This window comes from Dromiciops gliroides, chromosome 2 (genome assembly GCF_019393635.1).
Source record: "Dromiciops gliroides isolate mDroGli1 chromosome 2, mDroGli1.pri, whole genome shotgun sequence".
NCBI classification, from domain to species: Eukaryota; Metazoa; Chordata; class Mammalia; order Microbiotheria; family Microbiotheriidae; genus Dromiciops; species Dromiciops gliroides.
Window position 1 is genome coordinate 408,058,336 of NC_057862.1, and position 12,298 is coordinate 408,070,633.

General features: G+C 38.8%; 1 protein-coding gene across 5 annotated transcripts in view; it reads left to right on the forward strand.

The window, feature by feature from the left end:
- Positions 1-9,112, forward strand: part of N4BP1 (NEDD4 binding protein 1) — a 70,047-nt gene extending 60,935 nt beyond the window's left edge. Inside the window, exons 4-9 of one of the 5 annotated variants that reach the window (XM_043984167.1) lie at positions 1,155-1,251; positions 3,213-3,239; positions 4,314-4,421; positions 5,800-5,907; positions 6,207-6,253; positions 7,656-7,950. In XM_043984167.1, the coding sequence (XP_043840102.1) occupies positions 1,155-1,251; positions 3,213-3,239; positions 4,314-4,421; positions 5,800-5,907; positions 6,207-6,253; positions 7,656-7,816 (548 nt within the window). In that variant the 3' untranslated portion in view covers positions 7,817-7,950. Of the gene's footprint in view, positions 1-1,154; positions 1,252-3,212; positions 3,240-4,313; positions 4,422-5,799; positions 5,908-6,160; positions 6,254-7,655 lie in introns of all 5 variants that reach the window. The other 4 variants (XM_043984168.1, XM_043984169.1, XM_043984166.1 and 1 more) reach the window with 4 other exon arrangements.
- The last annotated feature ends 3,186 nt before the right edge of the window (positions 9,113-12,298 follow it).

Consider the following 12,298-nt stretch of genomic DNA (forward strand, 5'->3'; position numbering starts at 1 on the left):
GCTACTGACCTCCGTGGCTTTGTTTAAGTCTCAACTAAAAACCTTCCTTTCCGTAGGAAACTTTCCACAACCCCTTTAAATTCTAGTGATGTCCCTCTTTCAGTTATTTCTTATTTATTCTACATATATATATAGTTTGTAGGTTTCCTTAAGGCAGGGACTTTCTTTCCCCTCTTTGTATGCACAGTGCCTAGCACATAAGTAGGCACTTAATAAATGTTTATTAATTGATTGAAAGACAAGTTTTCTAAATTCAACCATAGATTTCATAGATTGTTAGAATTAGATGGAGCTTCAGTTCAGGAAACTGAGGCTTAAAGAAAAGAAGTAATTTCCCAGTATTTCATTACAAACAGCTTTGGTTAGAAGCCCTCTCTCCTGGCTCCTAACACATTCTTCTTTGCTATCTATCATACTGGCTCCCATCGTTCAGGCTAGTTGTCTCCTATCCCAATAATCATTAAGATCAACAAGTACAATTGTATAACATCAGAAATAGTTTGGGGTCTGGGAGAAATCCCTTTTAGTTATATGCTTAACTCACTCTCAGCCTCTTTCTGTGATTTTCTCTTTGTTTTTCAATTCTCTTACCTTCTATCTTTATTTTTTTCTTTCCTCTGGCTCACTCTTTGTATATTTATTTATCTGTCTATCTATCTATTTATTTTACTTTTTTTCCTTTGTATATTTTTGACCGACTAATGTAGAAATAAAGTGTGTTCTTATACTTTTTAAAAAATGGAGTTTTATGTTCTCTGTTAATTTTTTTTCTTTCTTTTTTTTTCTTTTAAGTGAGGCAATTGGGGTTAAGTGACTTGCCCAGGGTCACACAGCTAGTGTTAAGTGTCTGAGGCCGGATTTGAACTCAGGTACTCCTGAATCCAGGGCCAGTGCTCTCTCCACTGCACCATCTAGCTGCCCCTTCTGTTAATTTTTTAAATCACCCGAATTGACTGATTTATATTGTTTTTAAAAAATTAAAATAGGATAATGTTATAAGTTTTTATCTTAGGATTTTTTTCTCCGTCATTGAGTTGAATAGGAAAAGTCTTGGGTCCCTGCCTTCCCAGTGCTAGTAAACAAATCAGTTTCTTACTTGTGCATCTAAAATAGTCTTTTTGCTGAATGACTCTTTAACTTAACTCCGTGAACAGAGCAGCACTTCTTGACCCAGCTCCAGGACCTTGGAATATTATCTTTAACCCCAGCTCGGATGGTCTTTGGAGCAAGAATTGCTTCTCATGATGACAGGTATGAAAAGCAGTTCCATTTTATATTGTTGGGATGGGGTAGTGAGGAACTCACCTGAGAAGCAGCTATCACAGTTTCACAGTTTGGGGGGGGAGGCATTTTATCTGTCTATTTTTGGAGCTTGCCCTTCAGAGGGCTAGACAAGGCAACAAGTCACTAAAATATCACTTAGAATCCTGAAGTTGCATGTTTGCATGTATAGGATAAAAGGCTAAATCAGAGAGAAGGCTAATCTCTTTTCCATCTAATTAAGGTATTTTAAAAATGTATAATAGTGATGAGAGTTCAAATCTGTAAAAGTACATCTGATACTAAGAGACTTTAAAAAACAGTTTCTCTTGCTTTAACAACTTGTTTGATAATACATGTAGTGTGGCTCTCTGGCATAGTGTTTTGGTCGGTCACTTTGTATATATTTCCCCTACTCTCCTTTTTTCTGGATAATAGAAGATGATACCCTACGTTATTTTTATTCCAAGGTCTGGCTGGGTCCAAACACCATAATAACTAGATTTGCCCAAATGCTCCCATTGCAAAAAGTCACTGGTCCTTGTAATGTAGCCTAAGGCTCTACACAACATGGTTAATAATAGTACAGTCAATCAGGAGGAACTTAGAACAGAAACCTGGAACCATATAGGATTGCACATGACATGTACATCTGAGACATTCTCCCTAGGGTTCAAATCCATCTATTAGACAAACATTTACTGAATACCTTTTATTTAAAACACTAGCTCTATATTGTGAAGGCATGAGTAAGGAGAGGGCACTAGATAGTAAATCAGTACAACCTGGGTTCACATTGTGAGACCCTGAGGAAGTCACTTAACTTCTCTGTGCCTTACTTTCCTCATTTGCAAAATGAGAGAGTTGGACTCAGCTTTGATGTCCCCTCAAAGTCTGAATCTGATCATATGTATATGTTCTTATACAGGAAGCTTAAGGTCTCTCAGTGGGGCACAAGATACATACATAAGATCATATTAGCAAGGTAAAACATAGTGAGTACTATAAGAGATGCAATATGATATAGCGAAAAGAATGCAAGTTGGATTCTGATATCTTTATTTGTGACCTTAGGCAAATTACTTAACCTCTCTGAGCCTCAAGTTTTCCCACCTCTAAAATGACATATTTGCACGGTCTGCCTTACAGAATGGTTGAGGGAAAGTAGGCAAGTCTTAAACTACTGTATAAACAAACTGCTGTTATTTTTTATTCTTATTATCCTCACCATTAACAAAGTTCAAAAGAGAGGGGGAAAAAACAACTTATTAAAATCATGGAAGTCTTGCCAGAGGAAGTGGCTTTTTTTTTTTTTTTTTGCACGGAGCAATGGGGGTTAAGTGACTTGCCCAGGGTCACACAGCTAGTAAGTGTCAAGTGTCTGAGGCCAGATTTGAACTCAGGTACTCCTGAATCCAGGGCTGGTGCTTTATCTACTGCACCACCTAGCTGCCCCCTGGAAGTGGCTTTTTAAGGAAGTTATGTGGAAATGTGATGATTGGTTTTCTCCAAGAGACTGGGAATAGAGTAGGTAGAAGAGATGGTTCAGGGAAGAAGTGCTCACACTAGGCGTATAAGTGCTGCTTAAAGAGAAGTAGGCATCCAGGATCCAGGAAGAAAGGCCAGGAATGCCTTCTAGGCTATACATGGGATACTGCCATTGAAGAGAGCTTTTCGCTCTTCTATCATTGCAGCGTCCTCTGAAACCAGCTTTTGAGTCATTTCTAAAAAACATACATAGGCTCCTCCCTATATACACTAGGCTTGAGCTCATGGATTCAGAGAGCAGTCCTCTTCCAAGGAGAGTATACTTTCTGATGTGGTATGTATATTCAGAATCCCTACCCCTGTTATGAAATATCCTCACAGCACAACTCTCATCAGCAAAAAATAACTTCCAAAAGAGAACCATTACTTATAATACCAAAGGGTTAAATCATTTCTTTTCCCAGGTTTACTAACAGCACTGAGAATAACAGGTATTTTCTTTATCCTTCTGATTATTTGTGCCCAACAATAAAAGTAGCTGCTTTTTATAGACTTCTAATGCCAGTGATTCTCATAATTCCATAATTTCTTTCATCATTATGTCATAATAAGTTGAGAGGCTTTAAATCAATTCAGACAATCTGTGTAAATGCAAAGAACTAACCTTATTGCTATCTGAAAAGAATTTTAAAACCCCATAACTCATCATAGAAGGAACTCAAACCATATTTTATTCCCCATTAACCTTGGCATAACTCTCTCTCATTTATCGGGTTTAAGTATGTCTAATTCCCAGTAATGAAATAGATGACAACATTAATGTTTAATCCTTACCCTTTCAAATCATTTCTTACCCTCTTGGAATTTTTGCATTTGATAGATTGTAGCTAAACAGAATGGTAGTACTAATGTCCTAGGCATCAGAGAATTGAGAGCAGGAATGTGAATTAGTGAAAACAGGTTTAAGCTATTCAGACTTCAAAAAAATTTCTTAAGCATAAATGATTTTGCCATTGAGATAGCAACAAATAACTAACTCAAAGTAAAGCTGAGCTACTTAGAATTTGCTACCTAATAATAGTTGGCAGCAATAGTCATGCAGTAGTTTTATTAAAGTCACCTGACCTCCCGCTTCTACAACAAATAAACTTTCCTTTTTAGCAGCCTCTCCTAACTACTTCACTGCTGATGATACAGTTCTACCTTGTTTTAAATAATAGTTAGTGTGCCTGAAAAAGTGTACAGATGATTTTTCTATCAATTTCCTTTGTGACCGTTGGCCATAAAATCAGGAGAGTGATCTTTGGGGGTGGCATTGACAGATCAGTCTTGTTGCTTTATAGTTTACCTGTGCATTTTTAAGCACTTTAGCTTCATTTCTGATTGCTCAGGTATATAGTAATTTGGTATCTGATTCTTAAGTGCATTTGGATGTTTTCCTTTGCTTGATGAATCCTTTTTGAAAAATGAATAATTACTACAAATGTATGTCTCATGAGTTTTGGTTTTTTTTTTTTTTAAGTAGGGCACAGCTGTACATTTTAACACCTCTCATGTTATCATAGGTTTCTGTTGCACCTAGCTGACAAAACTGGTGGCATAATTGTAACCAATGATAACTTCAGAGAATTTGTGACTGAATCAGTATCTTGGAGAGAAATTATTAAAAAAAGGTAATATTTACTTCTTTTCCATCAAAAAATATTTGAGTATCTACTATGTGCTTCTTACTAGGTGCTACTAAGGTGGTAGAAAAGTAAGTATTAAGCATGGTCCTTACCCACAGGTATTGTTCTCTACTTGGGGAAAAAAGTCATACCCACCTGAAACAGGGAACCAGACAGTGAGTCTCTCTCACACATGCACACACACGCACTCGCACATATACCAGCTAGGTTGTACAGATAGGAGAGGCAGTGTGGTATGATGGGAAAGGCACCAGCCTGGGAGTCCTGAGTCTGAGTTCTGGCTCTTTCACTAACTAGCTGTATAAGCTTGTAGGAGCAACTTCCCTTTCTCTAGGGCTCTCACTCTTCTTCTCTGTAAAACAGAAGGATCGAACTAGACCATTTTGAGGTCCCTATGATTCAAATACAGAAATTGGACAATGTATAATACTTTGCTAATTGTGCCAGCAACAAGGGTGCTTTTAAAATGATCACGTGTCTATTTTGGTGCCAAGGTAAAGTCAAAGGATGCATTTTGCTTTGCTTTGTTCTCCCTCTTACCACTTGTCAGCTATTTTGTTTTTTCACTAAAGAATGAAAAATAACTTCTCCTATCAGTATCAAGAGAAATAGTCAATCAGCATTTTAACACTTTGATTACTAAAGCAATGAAATTGAACTTTTTGCCCTGCTGCACATATTTCACAAGACACTAATAATGCTTTCTTGATATATGTTTGCTTACTCTTTGCCCGGTACTTTAGGTAAGTTCCTTTTTAACAGCGTGTGTTTATTAGTCCCATAATGTACAAGCACTTGGAAACACATGCTCTTTGAGGACATAAGACTAACATACTGATATAGAGCCACAAAGCATCTTTGCAACAATACAGAGCCTTAAACCATTTGGGATCTTTAGAAATCTAGTAGCTATGCCACTAAAATTAACTCCATAACTTTCAGAGGAACTTGTCACTTTCTTTCAAACAGCTCTGTTTTCAGAATGGATTGCCTGAGGAACTCCACAGCTTCCTCCAGGCTTCCCTGACAAGAACACTGACAGGGTTTTAAGCCTCTCTTTTCACTTGAGAGTTAAATGGTAAACATTTCTCAATACCCAGATAAGTATCTGAAAGACTTTCAGGTGAAGTCCTGATAAGTAATGGAAAGTCCAGCTGATGGAGTTCTAGATATTCTGAGTTTTTATGCAGAAGAAGAGAATGAAGCTAATTTGAGAGAGTTTTTTCTTTAGGTAAGCAAGCTCCGAGTTTGTCAAGTGACTTCTGTTTTGGATTTAAACGGCTACCTCACATAGTGTTAAAAATGGCAGGTTTGCTCCAAAGTTCAGAAACTCAATGTTGCTCTTTTACTCTCTTTGTTGTAGGTTGCTTCAGTATACATTTGTTGGGGACATATTTATGGTTCCTGATGATCCTCTGGGAAGAAGTGGACCTAGATTAGAGGAATTTCTTCGTAAAGAAGTCTTCCTTGGGTATTTCCTTTTTCTGGTTATTGCCTTTTTCTGGTATAATTTGGGGATTTTTAAACTTGTGGGGGAGAATATAGTGCCCTATATTTAAATTTTTTTATTACATAGTATAGTTTTATGAATATTTTTAAATAAATGCTAATGAAAATATCAAAGCTTATCTCAAGGATACCCAGAAAGACCAAGCTTAGAGTTATGTTCACTTTTGCTTAACTCATGTTTGTCTTATGATATGTTGGCACCATATACATCATAGATTGATAAAACCAAAGCAACAAAACATTATTTTCTGTGCCAGAAAGACAAAATAAAGATAAATTCCAAGATGGATGGTCTCATATTAACAAAGGTAAGCAAATATGGGCTTCCTCCATGTGAATGTCACTTTATTTTCATTTTCATAGGCAGTTGTTTTGCTTAAGTTGGTGGGGGAGGGGTGGAAGGGGGGGTGTATGTGTGTATGTGCCCGTGCTCGAATGTGCATGTGCACGTGTAAGCAAGTTTTTAATATTGCACATTTATAGTGGTCCAGCAATTATTTCATTAAGAAATCATGTCTGCTGCTCTTTCAAATTTACCTGGAGTTTCTTTCATCTTTTTTTGGGGGGGGTGTTACAAATTGATTTTCAGAGGTAATTCTCATTTAAAGTTAGTTATACATCACATTGATAAGCCTTGTGAATAAATGGTTTAAAGCTGCTCTCAGCTTGTTGGAACCAGCTTGCTCAAAATGTTATTTCTCAGGAAATATTCGTACTAAACTTCTAAATTAGGAGTGTAGCTGCCCTGAATTTCAGAGTTCTCATTCTGTCTTTAAGCTAGTAAGACTTTTCAAGCCAACCTTTCACATTTATACTGACACCATTTGGGTTTAGTCATCTCCTGAAAATGAGATCAAAGCAAGTGCTAGTTTCAGACTGTGTGAATGATGTACCTTTGAATAGTATATTGAGAGTCAGCCCCCAACGACCACAACTTTTTTGTTCATGAAGCAGTAAGGCCTATTTTAACTGTACAGTGTCTTCATAAATGAGGCTTGTTTCTCTAAGGCCCTTCTTGAAACTTGTATGGTGATCAGTGCTTATGGCATTTGCTTACTGAGGGCAGCGAAAAAAGATGATTTTGAGCAGCTTGAAGAGTATATCTAGACATATAAAAGGCAACAAGTTTCTCTTCTCTACCTTCTTCCTTCCCTGTCAAGCACTAACATGTCTCCTTAGTCTTGTTCTGGTCTTGACCTAGCTGTTAGATAATTCCTGCTCAAGTGTTCGCTGATAATTATATTCTTACTGATTTATAGTTTAAGGCATAACCCTTTAAAGGGTATTTACATTTGAAAAGGGGACTAGTTAAAACTGGAATAATAGCCTTTGGTAGAAGAACTTGGACCCAAAGCCATCAAAATGAGATACAGGGACAGAAGTCTTGCCCCCTTTCTCTTTTTCACTCCTTAGTTCTGCCACAGATATTTTAAGGCTCAGAGCCTTCGACTGGAATGTGATGTTCTCTCCACAGGACCACGGCCCTTCCCCTTTGATAGTCTTAACCCTACCATTTCACACTACATTAGCTTCTGGCCCATTGGCACTCTGTACCACATGCTCCCATTTCCGACTCCTGCCCTGTGTGGTCCTCTTGCCCCAGGAGTCCAAGGGACAGAACTTTGAACCATAAGCAGACACAATGACATTTTAGGGGAATTTCCCTTTTGTTCAATAAGCTTGCTTACTTGGGCCTTCTTCCATTTGTAGGGATTTTCCACCTCCACCGGGAATTCTGCCAACTGGAGGACTGCATGAAACTGCCTTCCGGGTCCCCAGCACCAGCCGACAACCCACACCCCCGATTCAGGGAGTTCTTCCAAGCAACTGGATTCCCCAGCAACCTAACCTCCCAATCCTACAAAATCTAGCCAATATTCAACCAAGCCTGACAATTCCACCACAGAGATCCCTGGCAGAAACCAAACAGCTGAGGGAAGCCCTCCTGAAGATATTCCCAGAGTCTGAGCAAAGAATGAAAATTGATCAGATCCTGACAGCACATCCATATATGAGAGACCTGAATGCACTGTCAGCCATGATATTGGATTAAGGGTCTATTGGGGAAATTTGCAATCACAACTGATTGATTAAACCTTCAAGTAGCATCTGCACATGTTGAGAATTGAAATAATGTGAAGACATCAATTTGCCAATATAAACCCTATGTGAACAAAACGAAATCAAATGTTTTGTGTATAAGAAGATCTGTTTTCAAAACTGGCTTCATATATATATATATATATATATATATATGTGTGTGTGTATATATATATATGTATATGTATGTGTATATATATAGATATACACACATATATATAAAATGATGCTGCTATTACAGACTTAATATTAACATTTTCTGTAAAAGGAAAGTCTACATTTTCTGCCTGTTCAGAACTGTTTCATAGCAGCTTATTCTAGTGTATTAACGTTTTTATGTGTTTTTTTAAACTATTTTCCTTAAAGATGAAAATGTTGGCCAAATGTGATATAATTAGCCTTTGTAAAATAAAGAGTAGCTTTCTTAAGGAAAGCATGATCTCTTAAAGTATATTTTCTTGAGGTGAACATGTTATGTCCACTGACATGAAGTATGCCCCTTAAATAAAAATAGGGGGTAGTTAAGCAAGAAATGCTTTTGCCCGTTGGGGATTTTTGTTTGTTTTGGGGCTTAGGGGCTTTTGTAGTATTGGACAAGTAATGCCACTAGATGGCACCTTCTACCTTTTGGTTTTTGATGACCAAGGGAATTCGGGCTTCTTACGATGCTAGAGCTGGAAAGGACCTTAGAGTTCCCTTAGTCCAACTTCCTCATTTTATAGAGGAGGTAAGTGAGCCCCAGTGAGGGTAAAGGACTTGTCTAAGGTCTCAAAGCTAGTTAGTGGCAGAGCTAGAACTCCTGATTCCAGGCCAGTGCTCTTTCCACTATGCAATGCTACCTCCCCAATGAACCCATTTGACTGAAATAAGGTCTTAGCATTTAAAGACAGCAATGAAATATGAAGGAGAAACTGATTCACAGAGCCCCCATTTATGGTGGTAAACAGATGGGGCTTTTGATTATGTCTTATATGCAGACTTTGCCAGAAAATGGTTGGTTTGTTTGTTTTTTTATTATCACAAGTGACCCAAGCCAATAAAATAGCATTAATAGCTTCACATGGGAATTTCTGTACTCCTGTATTTATTTGTTATATGTTTATCTGCTTACAGTGGTCTAATCTATTCTCCTGCAGCCAGGTATACATTTCTCTCCCTCCCTCTCTCCCTCCTTCATCTCCTTTCTGTCATCTTTTCACTGATTCCCGAAACTGTATAAAAATGAAAGCCTTTGTTAAGGTGCTTCTGGTCATTCAGTGGGCTTTGTTGTACACAAGGTTATTTGTCTGAGAAACTCAGGAGTTTTATCTTTTTATAGCTTATTTGTGATGCCCCCAGACCCAGAAGCAAGTAGCAGGCCTCATATTAGAGGCCTATGGTTAAGACACTTGGAAGTAGGAAAACTCATCCAGTCTAATGCAGTCAACCTGGGTGGATCTCTCTCTGGGGCTATCTTTCTTAGTGGGTCTGTTTGATCTCAGCATCTCTAGTTCACAGGTGGTTATAAATCCAAGCCTGCCTTGACAGAGGACTTTTATTTACTTCGATCATGTCTTATATTTGAAAATTTCAACATGAATCATCACATGGAATTAGCTCTTAGTTTTATGTTTGGGTGTTGTCATCTGTGAAAGAGGGGAACAAAGAGAAACTGAGGCTAAACTAATAAGATAGCTTGGTCTAGCCCTCACCTGGGTCTTGGGCCATCTTTTTTTCTTTTTTTTTTTTGGTGAGGCAGTTGGGGTTAAGTGACTTGCCTAGGGTCACACATCTAGTAAGTGTCAAGTGTCTGAGGCCAGATTTGAACTCAGGTCCTCCTGACTCCAGGGCCAGTGCTCTATCCACTGCACCACCTAGCTGCCCCTCACCTGGGTCTTTAAGAAAACAAAAGCTTTTAGGCCAAGATCACATTCACCTGCTGCCTCCTACACCTCCAGCCAAACTTGTAAATGTGTGACTGGTTAGTAAAATGCATCCTAGAACTTGAGCTTAATACAGCAGTTGTATTGCATTTCATGGACATAAACACAAGTTCTTAAATTCAGTATTTCCCCATCTTTTCAGTAGATTATAAGACTGCCAAAGAAAAGTCCTGATTGTTTAAGGGTTAGCAGTGATCCCAGCAGGGAGAGAACTGGATTTTCATGGCGGGGAGGGGGAATGATATGGGCAAGGAATAAGCATTTCTATAACTCCTATGTGCCAAGCACTGTGCTTAGTGCTTCAGTGCATTATGAAACCCCGTGGGGGGAGGAAGGGAATGGGGTGGGGGGGCCACCATAGCCAAAGAGCTAGAGAATGGAGTGAAATGTTTTCTTGGCTCTATTGGTGACTTGCTCTCCAACTTTTTTTTTTTTAGTGAGGCAATTGGGGTTAAGTGACTTGCCCAGGGTCACACAGCTAGTAAGTGTTAAGTGTCTGAGGCTGGATTTGAACTCAGGTCCTCCTGACTCCAGGGCTGGTGCTCTTATCTACTGTGCCACCTAGATGCCCTACTCTCCAACTTTTGACAAGTTCTATTTTTGCTCTCTGTACCTATGTGTAACCTATTTTCCCATTTCCTTAGTAGAAAAATTAAGAATATATAGCAGTGTCTTCCAAAAGAAGTTTCAAGTAGAAACAAAGTACTGCTTTACCATTTTAAAAGCAGAATGCTTATGGGTAAGGAATAAGATTGTCAAGGAAAGATCACAGTCCTTTCTGACTAACTGAGAATTCATTAAAATTAATTCTCCGGTTAGCCAAAGATAGAAGAGGAAAAAATTGCCTATTCCCAGCCTCCTCCTCTGTGTACCTCTTCTCAGTATGCTAGTACGTGCTCAATAAATACTTGTTGAATCAAATCAATACCTATCAATAGAGCATGTATTTGCTTGTGATTAAAAGATGGTTATATTCATATATATATATATATTTATTTTATATTTATATATATTATGCATGCTGACCCCACGTGTTGCAGAAAATAATGCCGTTTGGGGTTTGCCTAGTGTCTACTACTGTTTAAGAGCAAGTTTTACATGAAGATTACATCACTTGTTTATCACAGACCTCGACACCCCCCCCCCCCCCCCCCCCCGCGCACACACACCCCCATCCTCCATCAGGCAGATAGGGCAGGAACTATTATCATCACTTGACAAATAAGGAAACCAAAAGGTCAGTTTTCTGAGCACCTTGGACTAGAACTCAGTCCCTGACTTCTAGTCCACCAATTCCACCCCCACCCCAGGACCTTTGTACAGAAATGAAACCATACCTTCTCTATAGAATGAATATTTGAGCATTCCTTCTTATGATGACTTTTAATCCAAGAAACCCAAAGCAGAGGGGTAAGGTCCCCCCCTCCCTAGATTAATAGACCAGTTTGACATTTGTTCTGTGTGGGGTTTATGGCACAGGAAAAGAAATCCTAACCACCTAGAATTCTGGGGGATGGGTCTATGGGCCAACTAGGTCAATGGATAGAATAGAGGGCATACTAGGTCAAGGTCACAAGTTGGTATTTCTCCTTAGAACTTCACAGATGCAGATTACATTCCTCAGCCTAGCCAGGTACCTTTTGATCACCAGGAGAACTGAGAAGCAAGAAAGCACAGGTTGATTGGATTAAGAACTGGAGGGAGATCATCTGCTTCTAATCCAACACACTCTTCCTCTCCCTTTACAGGTGAAAAGGTTTGAGGCTCAGAGCACGAAGTTACTTACTTGCCCATCATAAAGCCAATAAGAAACAAAGCTGGGAACAGAATCTAGGTTTTCTGACTCCAAATCTAATGTTCATTGCACTAACTCAGATGGTTCAGTGCATCTTGTCAGCACTCCTGGAAATATCCCATTACATACATGCATTAGGGAAAACAAGCCAGTGGCCCCATCTGGTTAGAGCAAAGGGCAATGCACTCTGGTGGGCACTTTCTGGGAGCAGCATTCCTTACAATACTACACATAAGCAAAGGCCAACGTTTGGCCAGAAATTCAGCCCCTTGCTAGATATTCTCCCAACACTTGGAAGCTAAATGCTTTATTTTCTTGTTTAGAAGATGGTATAGTAACATCAGACACCAAGGTCTTTAGAAAACTATTGTGTGATTGTCAAAAAAAAGTACAATAATCTGAGAAGTTCCCAGGTTACAACTGTACTTCCTCCTTCCTCATTCACCTCAATTTAGGAACACCTCCCTTGATTAGTTGTGACTCACTGCTCTTCCAGCAGGAGTCCTTCGGTGAATGTATTTGTTGTGGTTTTTAAA